The sequence below is a fragment of the Salmo salar genome, chromosome 01 (assembly GCF_965601325.2).
Source record: "Salmo salar chromosome 01, fSalSal1, whole genome shotgun sequence".
NCBI lineage: Eukaryota > Metazoa > Chordata > Actinopteri > Salmoniformes > Salmonidae > Salmo > Salmo salar.
This window is the reverse complement of record NC_138291.1, coordinates 70,046,928-70,072,595: the sequence shown is the minus strand read 5'-3', so window position 1 is coordinate 70,072,595 and position 25,668 is coordinate 70,046,928. Positions and strand designations below refer to the sequence as shown.

Genomic DNA, 25,668 nt, shown 5'->3' with positions numbered 1-25,668 from the left:
AAATTAATTCCAGGTGACTACCTCATGAAGCTGGTTGAGAGAATGCCAAGAGTGTGCAAAGCTGTCATCAAGGCAAAGGGTGGCTACTTTGAAGAATCTAAAATATAAAATATATTTTGATTTGTTTAACACTTTTTTGTTTACAACATGATTCCATATGTATTATTTCATAGTTTTGATGTCTTCACTATTATTCTACAATATAGAAAATATATATTTTTTAAATACCCTTGAATGAGTAGGTGTGTCCAAACTTTTGACTGGTTCAGTACATGACTGGTAAGGAGATATAAGGGGTCATATTCAATCAAACCCACAGTGCAGAAAATTTATATTGTTCATGCACTGCAACTTTTCATTAGACTACTGTTGAATAAAGCAAAAGATGAAGAGCTTTGCTTTTGGCTTCCCTTTATTCATTTTTATTTAACTTGGCAAGTAAGTTAAGAACAAATTCTTATTTACAATGACAGCCTATCCCAGCCAAAACCTAATGACGCTGGGCCAATTGTGCGCCACCCTATGGGACTCCCAATCAAGGCCGGTTGTGATACAGCCTGGAATCGAACCAGGGACTGTAGTGACGCCTCTAGCACAGAGATGCAGTGCCTTAGACCGTTGCACCACTCAGGAGCACAAAAATTCCTCTGTAATATTGTCCACTTAATTGCAATATACTACTCTTTTACTTTCAAATCGTTATTTTCTGTTTCATATGACATCGATGAACATTGGCACAAAATAGCACACCACTTGACAGAGTTATCTCCACAGGGTGGCGCTATTTTAACACGCGTGTGGTTGAAACAGAGCAAGGTCACGTCACACCGAATTTTCATAGGCTGCTGCCGGGTTGTCACTAGAAACCACAGCCACAAAGTCAAACATGAAAACAACATCTTGCTTTTTGGTCTTCATTTGAGGTTAGGTTATGGTTTAAGGTTAGCAGTGTGGTTAGAGTTAAGTTTACGTTTAAAATACGACTTTAAGAATATACATTGTAGTAATAGGCGGGCTTTAGCCATAATGATTACTTTGTGACTGTGGCAACTAGTGAAGACCCTGCTGCTGCCCTACAAACACTGCAGCTGCAGTCTCGTCTCCTCCACGGTACTGTCTGTCGCACACATAGTCATGGCGGACAGTGCAAGCGAGAGCGACACGGACGGAGCAGGGAGTAGCTCGGCTACACCAATGTCATCATCCGCCTCAAATTTGACCAAACCGGGGGTAGTCATTTCACAGTTTCGATTAGAGGAGTTAACTAACCGATTAGCCTCACTACAACAGGAGAACAAAGTTCTTAAAATTGAGCTGGAGACGTTCAAACTCAAGTGCAAGGCACTACAGGGGGAGAATCGGGACCTGCGTAAAGCTAGCGTCACTATTGTGAGTAACTGGTGGTTTTTGTTGGTTAGCCTAGCTACCTACATACAAAAAAAATCACCGAACGTTATACACGCACGTTAAACATACGAAATTGCAACCAGGTTAGCCAACTAACGTTAGCTAGCTACCTACCTAGTAGCGAAATAAAGGCAACGTAGTTACGCTTGTTAAGAGGCTAGCTAGATAACTTAGCTAGTTTAGCGAGCTAGCATAGCTAGTTGGTTAGCTAACGTTAGCTTGGTAACCCGTTTTGTTTTGCCGATAACTCTCGTAGTTTTATTAGCTTGCTAGCCAATGTCCTGTTGTTAATTTGCAAACACCAATCCATTTGACAAATGGTGACCAAGAAGTTGACGTTTGTATCTAACTAACGTTAGAATAATGTTAGCTGTGTCATCTAAACTAGCCAACTAGTCCGCTATTATGAGGCTTTGGGTTCTCATCGTTATTTATTTTTGTGCTTAACGTTACATATACCCCTTGACACAACCGTTGAATTTATAATAAATCATAACCTAGCTAGTTCAACAACACCTAGTATGCCTGTTTTAAGCATCAGTAGACTGACATGGATTTCCTTTCTGTTCGTTCCCCTATTTGTGCCTCCACCACCCCTTTTTCTGTCTCTGCTTTCCTCGCCATGACAGTTGACAGTACAAAAAAAAAATTATAGGTAGTTTCTCAACGTCAGTCACTCATTCAGTTAGTGCAATAGGCTACTTCTTGAGTCATTGATATGTGGGGGTGGACTATCTGCTTCCTCTCTAGCTGACAGACCTTTAATGCAGCAAATCTGCACAGTGCTATTCCTTGTTTTTGTTAAGATACTACTGCGCCAATTAGAAAGCCATCAGCTTTATGAATAAGAATCCCATATTTTAGCAGAGACAGCTGTGAGCTGAGCAGTGTGGTAGAAGCTGACATTCGATTGGCAAAAACAAATCACTTCATATGTTGTCATTGTTACCCAGTGCAAAAAAAATGAAGTGTCCCATAACATATTTGTGACATGTATTCCGTGAGCCATTTTGTTGTGAATGCTGCACTGATATTTTTGGTACATTTTGTCCTCTGTGACTGCAGCAAGCCAGGGCTGAGCAGGAGGAGGAGTTCATCAGCAATACCCTGTTCAAGAAGATCCAGGCCCTGCAAAAAGAGAAGGAGACCCTCGCTGTTAACTATGAGAAAGAGGAGGAATTTCTCACCAATGAACTGTCAAGAAAACTCATGCAAGTGAGTGACAGCTGGAAAATAACTGACTCTGGGGCATTTAACTTATGCCAAGTATTTGTCACAATGTCAACCTAAGGTTGTGTGTTTGAGTCAAGAACCAACAGCATTGGTTCTTGACTCAAGTTATTTGATTAACCGACCTCATCACTGCTCTAAATGACTCGACTGACTACTCCTATTCCTGGTTTAGGCTATTTGGTCTCTTTTGCAACTGACCCACATTTTGCCTCAGTTCCATTACCAATATGAGCGATTGACCTTTGCAGTACTGACAAATGGTTTGATGTACAAAGAAGAAGCATGAATCTCACTGGACCACTCGTGTGTTTTAACAAACCCAGGTTAACCTCTTGGGGCTAGGTGGGACGCTAGCGTGCCACCCGTGGTGCACTCCATCAACAGCAGGTGCATTTCAAGAGCGGCAAATTTGAATCCAAATAAATGTCAAAATTCAAATTTTTCAAAAATACAACTATGTTACACCATTTGAAAGATAAACATCTCCTTAATCTAACCACGTTTTACGATTTCAAAAAGGTTTTACGGCGAAAGCATAAATTTAGAGTATGTTAGGACAGTACATTTACAAGAGTTGTGTGTAATGTTTTGTCAAGTCAAAGACAGGGTCACCAAAACCATAAAACCAGCTAAAATGATACACTAACCTTTTACAATCTCCATCAGATGACACTCCTAGGACATTATGTTAGACAATGCATGCATTTTTAGTTCTATCAAGTTGATATTTATATCCAAAAACAGCGTTTTACTATGGCATTGATGTTGAGGAAATCGTTTCCCTCCAATAACCGGCAGTCAAGTCAGCGTCACAAATTAAATAATTAAAATTAGAAAACATTGGTAAAATATTATATTGTCATTTAAAGAATTATAGATTTACATCTTTTGAACGCAATCAACTTGCCAGATTTAAAAATAACCTTACTGGGAAATCACACTTTGCAATAATCTGAGCACTGTGCCCAGAAAAATACGCGTTGCGATACAGACTAGACGTCATGTTGGGGAGATCTAAAATCGAAAATACTATGTAAATAATCCATTACCTTTGATTCTCTTCATCAGATGTCACTTCCAGGTATCACAGGTCCATAACGAATGTAGTTTTGTTCAAAAAAGCTCATCATTTATGTCCAAAAATCTCCGTCTCGTTAGCACATGATGTAAGCCAGCCGGACTTCTCGTCATGAACGAGGGGAAAAAATATATTTCCGTTCGTTCAAACATGTCAAACGTTGTATAGCATAAATCATTAGGGCCTTTTTTAACCAGAACATGAATAATATTCAAGGTGGACGAATGCATAGTCTTTTATAACGTATTGGAACGAGGGTACCCAACATGAAGTAGCGCGCCAGGTGTCTAATGGGACATCACCGTTCCATGGCTCTTGTTCGGTCAGATCTCCCTCCAGAAGACTCAAAACACTTTGTAAAGGCTGGTGACATCTAGTGGAAGCAATAGGAAGTGCCAAAATATTCCTAAACCCCTGTGTTTTTCAATGGGATAGGTTTAAAGTCAATACAACACATCAGGTATCCACTTCCTGTCAGAAAATGTCTCAGGGTTTTGCCTGCCAAATGAGTTCTGTTATACTCACAGACACCATTCAAACAGTTTTGGAAACTTTAGAGTGTTTTCTATCCATATATAATAAGTATATGCATATTCTAGTTACTGGGTAGGATTAGTAACCAGATTAAATCGGGTACATTTTTTTTATCCAGACGTGCAAATGCTGCCCCCTAGACCCAACAGGTTAAAGGTCAGACAGTCTAGAGGCGCTTGTTATCTGTCCTGTTTCATAACATAAAATAGGCCCACTTCTGTTCCTATACTTTAGTGTCGACGGACGCTCCTTAGCACATGTTCCCCTCACTAAGTGTCGTCATAAAACATGGACTTGTCTAACATACTTTTCCCCATGAATTTCATGTCAGTGGCCTGCACCAGGCTAGAACAACAATGCTAATGTGGATTTGAACTAGCAACCCTGTTCTCCCACACCCCAGGCTTCAACAGTAAATAGTGGTTCATAGTATTAGTATTTTCAGTGGTATAGGCTACTACTACTATGAGGACAGGGCTGCCTCTTCCAGGGGTGGGCAATCATTCTGGGAGAGGGCCACAGGGATTTTGAAATTCAATGGAGGGCCGCACAGATTTTTCTTTGACCGATTTGTTAGTCAATCTATTTGCAGGGGCCAGAGAATGGGCAGTTATTTGAAAATAGATAGGTCTGTTATAATTTCTACATACAGTACCAGTCAAAAGTTTGGACACCTACTCATTCAAGGGTTTTTCTACATTGTATAGCATAATTGGCCAGCAGCATACCACTCTGCATCCCACTGCTGGCTTGTTTCTGAAGCTAAGCAGGGTTGGTCCTGCATGGGAGATCAGATGTATGTTGTGTTGGAGGGACAGTAGGAGGCACCCTTTCCACAGGTATAAAAAAATATATATATCCCAATTCCCCAGGACAGTGATATGGGACATTGCCCTGTGTAGAGTGCCGTCTTTCGGGCGGGAAGTTAAACGGGTGTCCTGACTCTGTGTTCACTAAAGAGCTCATGGTACTTATCGTAAGAGTAGGGGTGTTAACCCTGGTGTCCTGGCAAAGATCCCAATCTGGCCCTCATACCATCATGGTCACCTAATCCTCCCAGGGTTTACAATTGGCTCATTCATCTCCCCCCCTCCCCTGTAACTATTCCCCAGGTCATTGCTGTAAATGAGAATGTGTTCTCAGTCAACTTACCGGGTTACATAAAAAAATAATAGTGCAGACATCAACTATGAAATAGCACATATGGAATCATGTAGTAACCAAAAAGTGTTAAACAATTCAAAATATCTTTTAGATTCTTCAAAGTAGCCACCCTTTGCCTTGATGACAGCTTTGCACACTCTTGGTATTCTCTCAACCAGCTTCATGAGGAATGCTTGAAGGATTTCTCACATGCTGAGCACTTGCTGGTTGCTTTTCCTTCACTCTGCGGTCCAACTCATCCCAAACCATCTCAATTGGGTTGAGGTCGGGTGATTGTGGAGGCCAAGTCATCTGATGCAGCACTCCATAACTCTCCTTGGTCAAATAGCCCTTACACAGCCTGGAGGTGTGTTGGGTCATTGTCCTGTTGAAAAACAAATGATAGTCCCACTAAGCTCAAACCAGATGGGAGTGTGTTTCGCTGCAGAGTGCTGTGGTAGCCATGCCGGTTAAGTGTGCCTTGAATTCTAAGTAAATTACAGACAATGTCACCAGCAAAGCACCCCCACACCATAACACCACCTTCTCCATGCTTCACGGTTGGAAACACATGTGCGGAGATCATCCATTCACTTACTCTGTGTCTCACAAAGACACGGCCGTTGGAACCAAAAATCTCCAATTTAGACTCATCGGACCAAAGGACAGATTTCCACCGGTCTAATGTCCATACTCGTGTTTCTTCGCCAAAGCAAGTCTCTTCTTATTGGTGTCCTTTTAGTGGTGGTTTCTTTGCAGCAATTCAACCATGAATGCCTGATTCACGCAATCTCCTCTGAACAGTTGATGTTGAGATGTGTCTGTTACTTTTTATTTGGGAAGCAATTTGAGGTGAGTTAACTAATGAACTGATCCAGAGGTAACTATGGGTCTTCCTTTCCTGTGGCGGTCCTGAGAGCCAGTTTCATCATAGCACGTGACGGTTTTAGCGACTGCACTTGAAGAAACTTTCAAAGTTCTTGAAATTTTCCGTATTGACTGACCTTCATGTCTTAAAGTAATGATGGACTGTCGTTTCTCTTTGCTTATTTGAGCTGTTCTTTTAGGGCTATCTTCTGTATACCACTCCTACCTTGTCACAACACAACTGATTGGCTCAAACACATTAAGTTAAGAAATTCCATGAATTAACTTTTAATAAAGCACACCTGTTAATTGAAATGCATTCCAGTTGACTACCTCATGAAGCTGGTTGAGAGAATGCCAATTGTGCAAAGCTGTCAAGGCAAAGGGTTGCTACTTTGAAGAATCTCAAATATAAAATGTATTTTGATGTAACACTTTTTTTGTTTACTACATGATTACATATGTGTTATTTCATAGTTTTGATGTCTTCACTATTATTCTACAATGTAGAAAATAGTAAAAATAAAGAAAAACTCTGGAATGAGTAGGTGTGTCCAAACTTTTGACTGGTACTGTACTTTGTATCTCGTTTTAGACTTTGTAACCCAGAGTGGATTTTTGAAGTCCCGTGCAGGCCACATTTAATCGGCTTGGTGGGCTGGATGCAGGCCGCAGTTTGCCCACCCCCTAGCATAACCCCTACATCAGTGGTTCTCAAACCTCTCCTCTGGGACATGTTCTGTTTATTTGAACTTTTCCAGAGCTAGCACACCTGATTCAACTTGCCAACTAATTATCAAGCCCATGACTAGGTAAATCAGGTGAGCTAGTTCAGGGCTACAACAAAATTGTGAAACGTCTGGGGGTCCCCATTGAGAGGTTTGAGAGCCACTGCCCTAGAAGTCCTGTATTCACCTTCAAATACAGGCGTCTATGGCTGTGTTTAAACAGGCAGCCCAATTCTCATTTTTATTTTCACTAATTGGTCTTTTGACCAATCAGATCAGCTCTTTTGCCAGTAATTGGGCAAAAGATCAGAATTGGGCTGCCTGTGTAAATGCAGCTTATGATGCTGCCCCTTTCTAAACTGTTATGAGGCTTCATAAGTCACATTTATCTTCAAACAAACTCTTAGCTCTTGTTAGTAAGTAAGATGGTATGCATGGCATCCAGTGGGTTTTCAGGCCAATCGAAGAGAAAAGTTGTTGACATTCGATGTTGGCCGTGACGGTGTCTTAGGGGGAGTTGGGATATGCAAAAAAAACAAACATTTCCAATTCACACATGCAGATTAATACACACTTATATGTGAAATACAACCAATATAAACACCCACCAAATTATAATAAAAGTCTGTGGCTCGATGAAATAGGCCAGTCTCTGCGGGGTGTACACTGACTGACTGTTCTTCTGAAGTTAGGGTCCACTGTACTGTAGTAATAGGCTAAGGTTAGGCTGTCAAATGGCCTCTAGCACTCAACTAAAATAGCTCAACCCCCTGTTTTATTCATTTGTTTGTTTTATTTTGACCTGATGATTGGTCAGTATTCGTTAGATATTAGCAAATTGGGCCTAATAAAAAACCATCTACATAATCCATCACACAGTCGTCTTATTTTTAACAAGCCATGAGCCGCACCCTTTGGTTACTTTGGGCAATATCTAGCTGCACCGTCGCCATTTCGCGAGACGTTCTTCACCAGATCACAATCGGAGACAAGCAGTACCAACCCTTTACCATCTCTATAACACGGACCAATCAACATGTATCCACAGTGCTCTAATGCCAATCTTTTCAGTGGTTGCAATTACTTGCATTGATTTCTCCTCCCCTTTTCCTCCTACAGTTACAACATGAGAAGGCTGAGTTGGAACAGCACTTGGAGCAGGAGCAGGAGTTCCAGGTCAACAAACTGATGAAGAAGATCAAGAAAATGGAGAACGACACAATATCAAAGCAGCTCACCTTGGAGCAGGTACAGTGACATTATAATGACACCACAGGCAGCTGGTGGCACCTTAATTGGGGAGTACGTGCTCATAGTGTTGTTTGGAAAATAATGAATAGAATGGTTTTAAATGCATCAAAACACAATAGTTTCCATGGTTTTGATACCATTCCAGTCACACCATTCCAGCCATTTGTCTGAGCTGTCCTCCCCTCACCAGCCTCCAGTGAATGGTGCAATGACATCGTCTTGGTGCAGCTGAGTCTACTCTGAGGACATGAGGACAAACTTTAAACATCATGTCAGCACTGCCACTTAAGAGCAAGTGCCATTACGGTGCTGGGGATGTATATGTTTTTTGTGTGTGGGTGTGCATTTCTTTGTGCAAGATGTTCTGAAACGGAATATCTCTTTTCTGTGTTCCCTTTGTTTCCAGCTAAGGCGTGAGAAGATTGACCTCGAAAACACATTAGAGCAAGAACAAGAGGCTCTTGTCAATAGACTGTGGAAGCGCATGGACAAATTAGAGGCAGAGAAAAGGTAGGATTTTATTATGTAACCGTATATTCTTTAGGAGTAGAGTAGTATGTGCACATCCAGAGAAATCTCGGTGCTGGATTCAGTGAATGGTTGAAAGTAAACAAAATGAACCTTCATATTACTGTTGTATGCTCTTCAATGATTATCTTTATTAGGAAAGTAGTAATAATATATCGAATGGCTCTCTCCATCTTCCCTTACTGGCGGATCTGTTAACTTTGACAGAATCCTCCAGGAGAAGTTGGACCAGCCTGTGTCTGCTCCTCCCTCTCCCAGGGATGTTTCCATGGAGATCGACTCTCCGGAGAACATGATGCGGCATATCCGCTTCCTGAAGGACGAGGTGGAGAGACTGAAGAAGAGCCTCCGTACCACAGAGCTGCAGCGTGAGTGTCAAAGGCCGTTGGTCAACAGTGAACTCATCATGACGTGCCCTAGTTTCGTAGAACCCATAAAAATTCGGAAAAGCTTTGGTCCTCAAGAAGATCTACAGTCACTTATTTTCATTTTGTTCACTGATTGTTTCACATGATCTTAGAACACCAGTGGTAGTTCACCGTAGAGTACTCCTCTTTTTACAGATACATGTCTATCATGTGTTTGAAAAGTCCATACACTTTAATTTAATTCAATTTGGGAACGATTAGTTCTACTACCACTCAAACAGATGTGGACACACTAGGGCTGACCCCATTTAGTCGACTTGTCGATTGTTTGGTTGATAGGCTGTTTGTTGATCGAGATTTCTTGGGTCGAGCAGTAGCAGTAAAATAAATAATAATTGTGTTCAAGACACCTGTCTGATTTTCACGCCTGTCTGAGTGGACTGATCCATTGTGGAGGCCGTAGGGATGGCACGGTCCATCAGTCTAAGAAATGTGCTGCAGAAATTGTATGTGGTGGTTAAATTATGTAAGAACAGTGGTGCAACACAAATAAAAAATAATATTATTTTATAAAAATGCGCTTTCTCCCGCATTGGATAGTGGTCGCTGTCTGCGATTCTGAAACGCTGTTGAATTGGTGCCTTTTCCTAGACCATGTTGCTGTGTGCATAATAACAAAATTAACCAGCATATTGGTGTTGAGAACAATGCGGCAGCAGCATAGTTGGGAGACGAGAAAACAGCCCTTGCCTTGATTGTCTAAGAAAAGTGAGGAGAGACGAAACCCCAACTTAATTAGGTCTATAATCAATAGCCCAACTGTTAAATGTTACTGGCTTTATAAATCATCCATATACTGTACCAGTCAACAGTTTGGACACACCTACTCATTCAAGGGTTTTTCTTTATTTTTACTATTTTCCACATTGTAGAATAATAGTGAAGACATTAAAACTATGAAATAACATATGGAATCATGTAGTAACCAAAATAGTGTTAAACAAATCAAAATATATTTTAGATTCTTCAAAGTAGCCACCCGTTGCCTTGATGACATTTTTACACACTCTCACAAAAACACGGCGGTTGGAACCAAAAATCTAAAATTTGGACTCATCAGACCAAAGGACAGATTAATGCCATTGCTCATGTTTCTTGGCCCAAGCAAGTCTCTTCTTCTTATCGATGTCCTTTAGTAGTGGTTTCTTTGCCTTGAAAGCCTGATTCATGCAGTCTCTTTTCTGAACAGTTGATGTTGAGATGTGTCTGTTACTTGAACTCTGAAGCATTTATTTGGCCTGCTTCTGAGGTGCAGTTAACTTTAATCAACTTATCCTCTGCAGCAGAGGTAACTCTGGGTCTTACTTTCCTGTGGCGGTCCTCAAGAGAGCCAGTTTCATCATGGTGATTGATGGTTTTTGCGACTGCACTTGAGGAAACGTTCAAAGGTCTTGACATTTTCCCTATTGACTGACCTTCATGTATTAAAGTCTTTTCTCTTTGCTTATTTGAACTGTTTTTGCCATAATATGGACTTGGTCTTTTACCAAATAGGGCTATCTTCTGTATACCACCCCAACCTAGTCACAACACAACTGATTGGCTCAAACGTGTTAAGAAGGAAAGAAATTCCACAAATTAACTTTTAACAAGGCACACCTGTTAATTGAAATGCATTCCAGGTGACTACCTCATGAAGCTTGTTGACTGAATGCCAAGAGTGTGCAAAGCTGTCATCAAGGCAAAGGGTGGCTACTTTGAAGAATCTCAAATCTCAAATTATATTTTGATTTGTTTAACACTTTTTTTGGTTCCCACATGATTTCAGAGTTTGTCTTCACTATTATTCTATAGTGTAGAAAATAGCAAAAAATTAAGAAAAACCCTGGAATGAGTAGGTGTCCAAACTTAACTGGTACTGTGTATCTACAGAAATCAGAGGGATCCTGCTTCTGTTGCCTGATTAAACACTCAATAGCCTGATTCCGTGAGCACCAAGCCTAACGCAACAATTTCACAAATTCAGCTGTTTTTGATCTTTGCTATGCTGTAATAAAGGCTTTGCACTTATTTTTTAGACCATGGTATTATTTATAATTTATTTAGTGTTTACGGTTTTCCAAATTGTCAAATTATATTTATAATAATAATAATAACCATCTTTCTGTCATCTCCTTGTTATTGTCATTATTGTCATCATAATAAAAAGTAATGTCATTATCATTAGTAGGTTTAGTATAGCAGCCTTGTATAACCACCATTGAGCTGTAGGCCTAAGAGGGCATCCTGTTTAGTCTTAATACCGTAACTTACTTCGGCCTATATTTCAATACTTATATAGGCTAGTGTATCAATCAATCATTAATTTGTTCATGTCATCACACAGAATACGAGTCATTCATGATGTAAAATGCAATCAAGCATTTTAGTTTTAAAATAACAAAGCGACCATTGAATAATTAGCGTTAACAATAAATAGGCCTAAACTGTTTCATTTCGAAAATTGCATTCATGAATGAATGTGACAGTTTTTAGTCTTTACTTTAATAAAGGCTTTACAAAAAAACGAAACAAATGTTACAACAGACTCTCTGGTACGCTTATGTGTTGTTTATGTTGTTCCAAACAGTCAGATTTTTTTTTTGTAATCTAAAAGCACCTATTTGGCACACATAATATGCACGCAAAGCTTGCGCCATACCTTATTTTTCTTGATCTCCTGTATTTTCCACAACTAGTCAAATTTACTCCACACATAAGACTTCCCCTGTACCTCCTGCGCAACCAGTAAACATTCCCCTGTTTCAAGTTTATTTTTCATGTCCTCTGCATCCATTTTGTTGTCACGTGTTCAGAGTTCGCTATAACCAATTTATTTGTGATAATGATATGCTATAGGTCAGGCCGTATTGGTCACGTGCATGCGATGCATACATGTGTCACGTAAAGAGAGCAAGAGTTGAGGGAATAGGGAATGTTTTTCCTAAACAAATTATGTAATTCTTTAACATAACTATTCAGTCAGAAATGGCTGTAATTATGTTGCAGCTTCAGTAACGCGGACAGCGCTATACACACAGTTGATGTTCTGTGGTGGTTGCTGCAGCCACTAGAGGGAGCCGTCAGACCAATCTTTTGTTCGGTCTAAAGCCTTCTTGGACCAGGGCTGTGGCTAAAATAATACTAAGAAGCTGATGAAATCATGGGCTTTGTTACCTCATAATCCTTTTTGTCATTAGAGACCATACGTGACCTATTTCACCTATTACTTTGAAACATGACGAACACAGTGTATTTAGGTGCAATAGCTGCTGTAATATAGCAATAAAAAGCACATTAAAAAAACACCAATGAAAGGCTAAGGAAAACAACTGTTGAAGTGGTGCGTTATAGAAAAGTACTTTTGGTAAGCACATTAATTATACTATTGTCTCAAAACTGTTGCGTCTTTGCTCTCTCAGAACAATACATTGTTGTGAAATGACTCATTTCTGTGTAATGATGATGCATTTAGTTTTTAATGAAACTTGATTTGTCCGTCCCCTCCCAGACACAGAGAAGCGGGCCCAGTACATTGAGGAGGAGCGACACATGCGTGAGGAGAACATCCGTCTGCAGAGGAAGCTGCAGAGAGAGATGGAGCGCCGCGAGGCCCTGTGTAGACAGCTATCTGAGAGCGAGTCCAGTCTGGAGATGGATGACGAGAGGTAGACATGAAACAGCAACTCATTAAACACTCTGTTCCAACTTCACCATCTCCAACCTATGTTTAAGTTCTATTCTACGGTCAGCCATGCATAGCCAAAAGTCAAATAAGCAACCCCACACTCTCACTTCCTCAATGTCACACTTGATACTCCAATGCTAGTACTTTCTGTTTCAGACAGCAAATCATTGCTCATGGGATTGGGAGTGATATTTGGAGACATAAAATGATTATCTAAACTGGTCTTTTCCTCCCTCAGGTACTTCAATGAGATGTCAGCTCAAGGCTTGCGAGCACGGACGGTATCCAGTCCCATCCCATACACTCCTTCCCCCAGCTCCAGCCGACCCATATCACCTGGTACGTACAGTACAGGAATACCGTGGCCCAAGTCCAAACACCTCATAATTACACCCTATTTTATGAATATCTATTATGTCACTGGTTGAAGGAAGAGAAAGAACTACGTCCATAAAGAGCACCATTGACTCTGACAGAGTTGTTGTATAATATAGTGTGATATGAATAGGTGTATTATTTTATATTTAGTTACTCATTAAGTCATATTTTGTCTATCGGTGTATCAGGAACTCTCTGTTCCAGTTTGATATATCCTTACTGATAATTGGCTGAATTTAAGGTCACCTTGGTACAAGTCCTGTCTCGGTTGCTACTTGTTTTGAACATTGGGTTAACAGGTATATCAAAACAATAACTCTATTCTTAAATGAGTTCAATTCAATCCTATTTATATCCCTATCCCCAATCCCTAACCACATTTTTCCTTCTGAAAATGTCAGACATCTTGTAAAGTTTAACAGCTTCTAAAGATAATACCAATTGAGGGAGAAATGAGTTTGTTTGGGTGACGTCCTTTGCCTGCAGCAAGTTACTTTTGAGTTTTCTGATTAGCACATCCTGTTATGCAGAAAGAGAGCTCCTGCAACACCCAGACTCAGTATACAAGGCACCTCCTAAAAACCATGGTTCATGTTAACAGATCAGATGGTGTTTTTTTTTGTTTTTTTCCAGGAAATGTTTTCAGGGGCATAATTAAAGGTCTAATGCAGCCATTTTTATGTCAGTATCAAATAATTTCTGGGTAACAATTAAGTAGCTTATTGTGTTCAATTAAAATGGTCAAAAAGATACAAAAAATAGTTTCTTAGCAGAGGGCTATTTCTCAAACAAGAATTTTGCTAGCACTGTCTAGGAGTGTGGAGGGGAAAACTGAAAATTAGCTGTTATTGGCAGAGGTTTGGAACTCTTATTGGTCTAACTAATTTAGCACCTGGTGGCGTCACCATGGAAAGCCATAACGCCACCCCACCAAAACAAGCTGATTTCAGATGGTGTTTTCATACTTAAACTAGAAAGGCATTATCAATTTCACACTATTATTCCAACCTCATAGTGTGGAACTATATGTAAAACACAGGAAATCAAGTATTTGACTGCACTGGGCCTTTAAGACCATGGAGCTCAAGTTCCAGTGGGCTGCAAGGACTGTCAGTCTTCAAAACATCTTATTAGAGAATTTTTTTTTTTTTCTTCAGTAATGACATTGTGGTACTTCATGATATTAACTGACTGAAAGGTTACATTGATCACAAGCAATAACTGCAGCCGCCCCTGAGGATTAGTCTCTCACCTTGTATCACCCAATTAGGCCTACGTTACAACACTCTGAGACAAACCACTGCCAATATCCAGTTGTGTATCTCCCATTCTCCAAAGAGCAACATTTTACATTAAAGCTGCTCCAGAGAAGTAAGCGTAAGGATGCTCCCTGGAATGACCAAAAATAGGGTAATAGGGTTTGATAAGACTCCATCATGGTAATTTGTCTGTTTATCTCTGACAGTCTGCAGTGTCAGACAGATGGAGACATAATGAGAGAGTGTTAACTTGGGCTGATAGCTATGCTAGACATGGCCCTAGAAACGCTAAGCAAGCCAGGTTACCAAGCTACACTGTGTTAGGCTTCTGACGCTAATGACCCAAAGTAGCTGGCTGGATGATCGCTGTGGCGTGCACCCAATTAGGAGTGTAAGTATAATGCCAGTTGTGGAAACCTAGTGAGTGCAGCAGCCCCAAATGCCTGTGTAATGTATTGATTGAAATGACCATGCTGTAACATGGTCAGCATGTTTCAACCAGCCTTTATGGTGTTTCCCAGTCACGTAGAGATCCTTAAACTTACTTTACTCACATTCATACCAAGTACATGCCACAGAAATACAGTTGCAGGCAAATATATTGGCACCCTTGTTTCCCAGTCATCTCTACGTGACTGGGAAACATCATAAAGGCTGGTGGAAACATGCTGACCATGTTACAGCATGGTCATTTCAATCAATACATTTCAATCAACACTCCAGAACAGTCCAGTGTTTCATCTTGAACCATTCCAGGGTGCTTTTGATGTGTGCTTGGGGTTGTTGTCCTGTTGGAAGACCCACAACCTTCAACAGACAGTTTTCTGACACTGGGTTGAACATTGCACTCCAAAACACCTTGATAATCTTCTGATTTCATGATGTATTGCACACGTTCAAGAGGCAGCAAATCAACCCAAGAGCATTATCTAACCTACATGCTTGATTGTAGGGAGGGTCTTCTTTTCTTTGAATGCTTCATTTGGTCATTGGTAAACCTGTATTTATTTAATTTTTTTACCCCTTTTTCTCCCCAATTTCATGGTATCCAATTGGTAGGGCTGGGCGATATGGCCAAAATAAACTCAGCAAAAAAAGAAACGTCCTCTCACTGTGAACTGCGTTCATTTTCAGCAACCTTAACCTTAACATGTGTAAATATTTGTATGAACATAAGATTCAACAACTGAGACATAAACTGAACAAGTTCGACAGACTAACAGAAATTGATTGTGTCCCTGAACAAAGGGGGGGGTCAACATCAAAAGTAAGTCAGTATCTGGTGTGGCCACCAGCTGCATTAAGTACTGCAGTGCATCTACTCCTCGTGGACTGCACTAGATCTGTCAGTTCTTGCTGTGAGATGTTACCCCACTCTTCCACCAAGGCACCTGCAAGTTCCTCACCTTCCGATCCAACAGGCCCCAGACGTGCTCAATGGGATTGAGATCCGGGCTCTTTGCTGGCCATGGCAGAACACTGACATTCCTGTCTTGCAGGAAATCACCCACAGAACAAGCATTATGGCTGGTGGCATTGTCATGCTGGAGGGTCATGTCAGGATGAGCCTGCAGGAAGGGTACCACATGAGGGAGGATGTCTTCCCTGTAACGCACAGCGTTGCGATTGCCTGCAATGACAACAAGCTCAGTCCGATGATGCTGTGACACACCGCCCCAGACCGTGATGGACCCTCCACCTCCAAATCGATCCCGCTCCAGAGTACAGGCCTCGGTGTAACGCTCATTCCTTTGACGATTAAACGCGAATCCGACCATCACCCCTGGTGAGACAAAACCGCAACTCGTCAGTGAAGAGCACTTTTTGCCAGTCCTGTCTGGTCAAGCGCCAGTGGGTTTGTTCCCATAGGCGACGTTGTTGCCGGTGATGTCTGGTGAGGACCTGCCTTACAACAGGCCTGCAAGCCCTCAGTCCAGCCTCTCTCAGCCTGTCTGAGCACTGATGGAGGGATTGTGCGTTCCTGGTGTTACTCGGGCAGTTGTTGTTGCCATCCTGTACCTGTCCCGCAGGTGTGATGTTCGGAAGTACCGATCCTGTGCAGGTGTTGTTACACGTGGTCTGCCACTGCCAGGACAATCAGCTGTCTGTCCTGTCTCCCTGTAGCGCTGTCTTCGGCGTCTCACAGTACAGACATTGCAATTTATTTCCCTTGCCACATCTGCAGTCCTCATGCCTCCTTGCAGCATGCCTAAGGCACGTTCACGCAGATGAGCAGGGACCCTGGGCATCTTTCTTTTGGTGTTTTTCAGAGTCAGTAGCCTCTTTAGTGTCCTAAGTTTTCATAGCTGTGACCTTAATTGCCAACCGTCTGTAAGCTGTTAGTGTCTTAACGACAGTTACACAGGTGCATACTCATTAATTGTTTATGGTTCATTGAACAAGCATGGGAAACAGTGTTTAAACCCTTTACAATGAAGATCTGTGAAGTTATTTGGATTTATTCTTGAAAGACAGGGTCCTGAAAAAGGGATGCTTATTTTTTTGCTGAGTTTATTATATCACAGTATTTTTATTGTTTTTACAAATTGGACGGTATGACTGTATTTGACGGTATTTTTAGTTTTTGAATAATAAAAGTTCTACATTTGTTTTATGAGTAGTGAGTGATCCTTGGGTGGCAACACATAGATTCTAAGTGATTTCAATGAGTCTTTCTCCATTCTGATTGTTTTATACTGTTCATTTCAACTTCAACCAAAACAAATTTCAGCACTTTTTAATAATTTCTGCATTTCCTGCACTCAATTGCAGTGGTGGAAATAGTACCCAATTGTCATACTTCAGTAAAAAATAAAGATACGTTAATAGAAAATTACTCAAGTGAAAGTCACCCAGTAAAATACTACTTGAGTAAAAGTCAAAGTATTTGGTTTTAAATATACTTTAGTGTCAAAAGTAAATGTAATTGATAAAATGTTCTTAAGGATCAAAAGTAAAAATTATATAAATAATTTCAAATTCCTTATATTAAGCAAACTAGATGGCACCATTTTCTTGTTTTTATTTATTTACGGAAAGCCAGGGGCACACTCCAACACTCAGACATAATTTACAAACAAAGCATTTTTGTTTAGTGAGTCCTCCAGATCAGAGGCAGTAGATGACCAGGGATTTTCTCTTGACAAGTGTGTGAATTGGACCATTTTCCTGTCCTGCTAAGCATTAAAAATGTAACGAGTACTTTTAGGTGTCAGGGAATATGAATGGAGTAACAACTACAGTATTTTATTTAGGAATCTAGTGAAGTAAAAGTTGTGAAAAATAAAATAGTAAAGTACAGATACCAAAAAAAAAAAACTTAAAGAAAATACTTTCAAGTACTACTTAAGTACTTTACACCACCGCTCAATTGAGGTAATTTCCCCACTGCCACGTAGGGCTGCACGATATGGGCAAATGATCTAGGACTTATTTTTAACCAAATGTTGCAATTGCAATTTGACTTGCGATTTTGAGCAAACTGTTGGAATCATGGAAATAGAATGACTATTCTAATTCTATAGTTAGAATATAATAGGGGGCACTTTAAATACAGTGTTTGAGATGACAATGAATTAAAATGCCAGGGAGGCGTTATTGTGACGGGTAGAAACTAAAGTGTTGATACGTGTTTCCTAGGGGACCCTATAAACGTTGGCTACATTGCATGTTTTCTCTTAGCTACTTCATGTAGCTAACATATTCTTGCTTTGCATATTGCTCTTTGATTTCGAATATACTGTTGCACAAACGAAATGCTGATTTAGGTCTACACCATCACTGGCATTATCAGGCTGTATTAGCTAGCTACGTTTGCACTTAGTACATTTATTAGCTAGTTAACTAGCTATTAGCATTAGCGGCTAACAATTAGCATCTCACGAGATTTAGGGCAACTTGCTAAGAAAAGACAAACTAGCTGTTTGCTGATGTAAGAAACACAAACTAATAGTGTCATTATAGAACACTAGTGGATTTATATTAAGAAGCAAAGTGAAAACAGTATTGTTGTCAACAACATTGTTGCATGTGCTGCATTGACCATGCAGACTGAACGCAACGTCTTATGGTTGAACATCAAATGCGCTCCTTGAGTGACAGGGGGTGTGACTAGGTCTGTGTGGAAAGTGGCATGGAGAGAGATGACTCAAGTAACGTTAGCGAAGTAAACTATAAAAATTGACATTACACATTGCGTATCACATTCAATAAACCAAACATTCAAATACCGGTATAGAAGGTAAAGTAAAAACCCAAACCGGTCCCTGCATCAATACCGGTATATCATAAAATACGGTATACCGCCCAGCCCTACCAATTGGTAGTTAGTCTTGTCTCATCGCTGCAACTCCGTATGGACTCGGAAGAGGCGAAGGTTTACAGCCGTGTGTCCTCCGAAACCCAACCAAGCCGCACTGCTTCTAACCAGGCCGGTCATTGGTAAACCTAAGAAGACCCCACTGCTGAAGGAGACACAAGAAAGCCTGATTTGAACTTTTCAAAAACCCACCTTAACAAGCCTAAATCCTGGGGGAAATGTTCTGTGGACTAATGAAACAAAATTAGAGCTCTTTGGCAATACAGATCAGCGCTGTGTTTACTGATGACCAAATTAAGTGTTCAATGAAAAGAACACTCCCTACAATCAAACATGGGGGAGGTTCGATATTGGTGTGGCCTTGATTTGCTGCCTCTGGTACTGGGAGCCTTGAACCTGTGGAAGACATCCATTAAATCAGCAGATTAGCAAGCTGTTTTGGAGTGCAATGTTGAGTCTGATGTTTAACCTAGTGTCCAAAAACGGAGTCTCCATTGAAGGTTGTCTGTCTTAGAACAAGACAACCCAAACACACATCAAAAAGGAATGTTTCAATAAGAGGTTTTGGAGTGGCCAGCGAAGAGTCCAGATCTGAATCACATCCATAACCTATGGCAATAGCTGAAAACAGAAGTTGGAGTCATCCTTTAATAATTGAAGAATTAGAGCAGTTTGCTGTGGGCAAAATTGCCAGTTAAAAGGTGCAACAAGCTCATTGAGTGTCTGCAGTTATCTTGGCCAAAGGCTGTTCAACCAAGTACAAGCTCCGGGGTGCCAATAAGTTTGTCCATGCGATTTGTCTAAATAAAAAATGTAAACTTAGGTTTACAAAAATACAATTGGTTCTGCAATGTTGAAAATCCAATATCAAGGTGAGGGGACCAAACTTTCTTTTATTTTTTATTTTTTCAATTTGAACTTATTTTTTAAGAAATAGGGAATTGTTCAACAGAAGTGCAAGGGTGCCAATATATTTTGCTACAACTGTACATGGAATTCAGAGACATAAAATACATTACAAACTAAATGGTTTTGTCTTCTTCCAGGTCTGTCATACGGTAGTCACACAGTTGGGTTCACTCCCCCGGCCACTCTGTCCAGAGCCGCCATCTCCCACTTCAACGCCCCAGCCCTGCACATCCACGGAGGATCCTCCCACGGCGTAGCAGTGAGTCTGCTTCACTCCTATCAGACCACCAGTGGGCATCTGAACTAGCAAAACTAAGCTATATAATCTGCACCAGGAAAAATAATGGGGATGATTTGTAGATGGATGAATGCCAGTTATTCTCTAAAATGGCGCAGACAGCATTATCAGATGGTACTAACACAAAAAGTCCCGGATCTAGATATCATGGGAGTGTGGTCGTGTACATTGATCCTTGCTGAGATGTAGCAATAGTGAAGAATGGATCTCCTACCAATACCATGGAGAAGGGCTGGTGTAAGTGGGCCATTCATTATTATGGTGGGCCATTCATCTTCATGACTATCTTATCTGGGTCACATCTTAATTTGTTTGGTACAGTATAAAGCTCCTGTGTCTGTCATCTTACATGACTAGCCTTGATGGTATTCCACGTATGCTAGTTTTATTTGTCTCCCCCCCCCCCCCCCAAGTATTCTGAGAAATAAATTGTTGTTGAACATAAGACTGTAAAAACACTGGGAAATCAGCTCCAAGTTATCTTCCCACACATAATAGAGAGTCGCGTGATCATATAGCAAGGTTTGAAATAATTGTTTTAGTCAAATATTATATCTGTTTGGGATTCTTGCAATCTACAAATTATTTGTAATTATGTTCTGGACCCCCTCTGATCATGCGCTCAAGAAAAAATTGTCCCGCTGCTGAATGTAGTTGATGATCCCCGGACTATATGAATGTTCTATCAAATGAGGTCTTTTCAATAAACGTGCCAGGAGTCAGTCTGAGCCAGCAGATTTGTATGGTGTACAGGGTTTTTTTCTGTATCAAAAAGGGGCATAGGTGGTGGGCGTGGTAATGGGTGAGGTCTGCGCAGCTGAATTTCTCGATGGCGGAGTAGAGAATTGTTCGCATTTTAAAGTTAATTTAATGCAATTCTACATATTCTGCCATGAGCTAAGAGAATGTTGCCCTTTTTAAAGCTAATTTCCTGCAATTCTATGCATTTTAACATTGGCTAATGCTGTGTTCTTATGCTCAAACATAATAACAATCAATACTGCTAAATTCATTGCTTGTGGAATTGAAGAATGCTCTTAATTTAAAACTTGTATTTCAGTTCTCACATCGTTTGGCACCTCCCTGCCTGTGTTTAATTGTCCTCCCAGTGCCTGTTATCAACTCAGGAGGTCCTCTCCCAGTGCCAGCAGGGTGGTAATGACTGTGGTGGCGGCAGGGATCAGCCCAATCTGACACAGCTCCCTGTGACCTGTGTCTCCCGTTCAACCACTCATTACCACAGGCTTTAGGAAATTCCATTCCCTCTCACTTTCCTGTTACCGCTGTTCGGGTCACTCTGTCCCATCATTCATTCCATTGCTGCGCAAAATGACCTGGGAGCAGCCTAAGGCAATATGGATTAGCCTATTAATTGCAAATTGGCACTGAAATATACCCAAGCTCTGAGTACTGAGTAGAACATTTTGTAATTACATCAGTGACTGTCTTCTGCAGAAGCCTCCGGCTCCATGTCAACATCCATCCAATTGGCGACCAGATTTTCATGCAAATATTCAAGAATCTGCATTAACAAAATATGCACATTTTCCCACCAGTGGTGTTTCCATTAAATGGATTTGTTGCGGATAATAATCAGTGCGTGATGCTGTAGTGCACACACAATTTACTTTTTCGCTTATGCTTTCATGTACAGAATAAAAATCTTAAGTTCAATATGTTTCCATCGCATTTTCAACTCTACCAATAGTTTTGTCCAAAAACTGGTCCCGTGTGGCTCAGTTGGTAGAGCATGGTGTTTGCAATGCCAGGGTTGTGGGTTCGATTCCCACGGGGGACCAGTACGGGGAAAAAATGTATGAAATGTATGCATTCACTACTGTAAGTCGCTCTGGATAAGAGCGTCTGCTAAATGACTAAAATGTAACTGTTGCGTTAAATATCAAATGTGCTCCCTCTGGTTTTAGCAGGTGCGCTCTAGCCAACAGCTCGCATATACAGTGGGGGAAGGCTAGTCTACATGATGAGATTATTATGGATAACAGCGAGAAAATTTATATTTGTCAAACAACAGTGAATGATCGATCATCATGTCACCAGAATACGACCCTCAATATTTATTGGAAAGGAGCATCAAGATCACTGTGCACTTTCACCGCCCTGTGAAGTTAATTTATTTCATCTGTAGCCTAATAAACTGCATGGTTTTCCGAGTTGTAGTGGGAGGACCACACAACATATCATCGCGTGACTCCAAGTTTACTTTGATATGATGTTTGTTCTATCAATATTTGCGCGTAAAGGCATTTCTCGCATAATTCATTTTACAATCACAAAAAGATCCCACCATGTCGAACGAACAAATTCTGTCGGCATTTATAAAATTGTACCGAAATTCCTGTTTCTATCACAGCTGCCGTGATTTTTTACATTTTTATATACGGTAGGACTTTACTTGCATAAACTGTGGATGGAAATGTGGGAGCCTAGTGTCTCTGTAAAGTGAAGCCATTCCCTGTGGTTATGGAGACCAGTTAAGTAACACTGATTTCCTGTGTCTGACTGGCTGCTGGGAGAAGTCACAGGAGTTCACCCTCCTTTCATCAGGTACCAACCAGGTCCACACTCAGGGTTGAAACAGTTTTCAGCTCAGAGATGACTTTGTGAGCTGAACACTCTGCTTCTTTTCAGTGACTTGCGATTGCCCTTTGAAAAAGTGACACAAGCACTCTTTTTTTTGTGTGTTTCCATGGTAACATTGAGTGCTCCAGAGATGAGCATTACTTTTTTTGTCAGCATGTGCCTCTGTGTGCCTCTGAAGTGTGTTGGTTTCTGGGTAGCAGCCGTCATTAGAGATCCTAGAGCTCATCAGTAGTAAGTGGTGGTGACAAGGTGCATCAGGCCAGCCACCCAGACACTCATCAAAGCCAGGGTGTATTCGCCAGCGCTTTGTCACCAGCAGTATTTGTTTCTAACTCGCCAATGCTCACGCAAGAAGGGGAACTGTTTACGGAAAGGTAATTGAAGGTGTTCGATTTAAAATAGAAACTTTTTGAGAAGGGGTGTTTTTTTTTATGAGAATTGACGTGACTGAGTGTTTCTTATCGCCCTCTGTCTTCCCTCTTTTCTTCGAAACAGAGGCCCTCCCCGAGAAGAAGCACCAGCCCAGACAAATTCAAACGTCCGACACCGCCGCCCTCCCCCAACACGCAGCCAGGGGCGCAGCCTCTGCACCCGCTCCCCCCGCCAGCCCAGCCGATGGTCCAGTCCATGTCCTCTCCTGCAGCTATGTCGCAGCATGCAGCGCATCCCCCCTCCCAGCCTTAACATGTGCTATGCCATGCTACACTACTTCGACAACCAGGGAGTTGAAACCCCACAGAGCAAGTTTCTATGAGCCGGCAGAAGACCTGAAGCAACATGGGGCGTTCTAAGGAATTTACTGACTTTAACTGCGCTTCTGGGATTTGTAGGCTGATATCTGTTCACCTTGTCTTGTACATGTTTGTTTTTTGCTTGGAACTGTTGACGATTGGAATTATTGTGGCGCTAACAACCAACACGTATGGTAACAAAGTCTTGTAGTGGTGTTTGTCGGCTGGATGTGTTGGATCCCTTCCATGTCTGCAATACCACATTCCAACTGCAGTAATGTGCACACCCCACCCTCTTGTTCAAAAGCAACTTAAGCAATTGCATCCCAGTAAGAATCGCTTAAGTAGGTAAGATGTATTGAAAAAGAAAGCTCAGCTTTAGGAGTAACCCAGATATAGGGCATTGATGATGGGAGGGAGCTAGCGCAAAGATATGTTGACTTTTTGATTCTGAAAGACACTGCTTGCCACACTGCTCGTTTAAAAAAGAAAAAAAAAAGAAAAAAGATGGACACTGGTACATAAACCACAGATAAATGTTGGCTTTTGAGGTATTCAAATGTAGTCTGAGGTGTTCCAATATATGTAGTCATGTACTCTTGCGTCTCTTTCTCTCTCTTCCACAGCTCTATCTCTGGTGTGGTTATAAAAGATTTTGTCATCCCTATGGAAATTCCTCATCAGACAAAAACGTAATGCTCTTTACACTAAATATACTGATAACATTCAAAATGAATGGTACTGTTGAATGACATTTCTATGTATGATTAAAAGCTCTTGAGAAGATGATTCTAATTTTAGTGTGTTGTACTTTGTTTTTACAATATGTGGCAACTGACTGTTGGTAATGTTTTCAGTTCTACTGGAGGTTGTCATGTGTGAACCAGTGAAAGACTGACAGTGTTTATCCTTCATTCTGCTTTATTTTTTATTTGAATACCAGCATTGAATACACACATAACCGTGGCTTATCTGAAGCATGCACTGTTCTGTAAAATCATGTGTTCCAGTCACACTTGTTTTTGGCATAAGCCTGAGCTGAACTTCACACAAGTTACGCAAGATGAACTTTTGACACTAATAAAGTAATTGACTGGAAATTATATGTTCAAAGGTGTGAATGTGTTATTGTGTCTGTGTAATGTCCTTAATGTCTTGCCCTTTGATTTCCATGATGGTTTCCAGATCAAAGTCCTAAAAACACACCCTCACTTCCAACATTCCAGTGTTTTCTTGGTGGCAGAGAACCTAGGCAATTAAATCTTACTCTGGCTTCAGCCAAATGCTATCCTACTCTGGCGAGGAACTATGTTATTCCCAATATCAGAACCACTTCAGACTGTTCAGTAATCCCCTTTCCTCTTTTAGCCGCTGTGCGTGTGATACTAGCTACATAAAAATAGCCTTGCCCGGCTTTCTCCTGTTACCCCTTAACACCCTGAACTGATGTTAATCTAGCTTCAGAAATATTTCATTTTAAGCAGCTCTCTCAATAGCTCACCTCTCGCCCCTGGCTGTGCGCCCATAACCAAACGTCAAGTCCACTTGGTTCGGACTGGTTCAAGCCAGTCAGGAGAGCGGCTTTTCATGACTCCACTCACCAGGGAGATTACTGTGATAAACATTTATGTCATTACAATAACCCCAAGAACTGGGTGGGAACTTGATCCTACAGAAATGTAGGCCTCAGGTCAGGGGTAGACCGGAGAGACTGACTCACACATTTAGGCCAAAAGAACAACCATTAAAACAATGTATGCGATAGCCATGTTGATATGATAGACACCTCTGTGTAATTTTTCATCATACAGCATGCTGTTGCAGAGCTAAGCAACTCAAACTAATCCAAGCAGGAATCCAGATTGGACTCTGAAAGGAGCCATGCTGTGAGACTCTGTGCCCTTTAATCTGGGGCTCTCGGAACCTGGTGGCAGAGCAAACACTGGCGTTTATTCAACTGTGGGGCGGCTCTTTTTTTCAACAGACCCTCCTACCCTGATTGGTTTCATGCAACTGAACAGCTGGTTGCTGCTCTTGAGGTCTCTGTTGGTGTGAATGTGGACAGATGATGCTGCGAGAAAGAGAAAATATTTAGCCTCCCTAAAGGTGTCAGTCTTGGACATCTTCCCAGAGCTGCTGGGAGATGTGTGTTAGTATGTTTTCCAACTAAAGTAATGAGGCATACATTTGCTGAAATATCATTCACCACTTCCCCTTTGACTTTTTGAAGGTCATGTCAGCAGCATAGTGGAGTTCTCCATAGCTGGTTTGGTCTAACATTGGTAGGCTACATCATGTCCAGAACAAACG

At 41.1% G+C, this 25,668-nt stretch overlaps 1 protein-coding gene across 1 annotated transcript; it reads left to right on the top strand.

The window, feature by feature from the left end:
* Positions 1-880: 880 nt before the first annotated feature.
* Positions 881-24,461, top strand: LOC100380754 (coiled-coil domain-containing protein 6). Its single transcript, XM_014205023.3, has 9 exons — positions 881-1,389; positions 2,473-2,622; positions 8,110-8,238; positions 8,648-8,751; positions 8,977-9,137; positions 12,688-12,844; positions 13,103-13,203; positions 19,866-19,987; positions 23,123-24,461. The coding sequence occupies exons 1-9, from the start codon at positions 1,135-1,137 to the stop codon at positions 23,309-23,311; spliced, it is 1,368 nt and encodes a 455-aa protein (XP_014060498.1). The 5' UTR covers positions 881-1,134; the 3' UTR covers positions 23,312-24,461.
* The last annotated feature ends 1,207 nt before the right edge of the window (positions 24,462-25,668 follow it).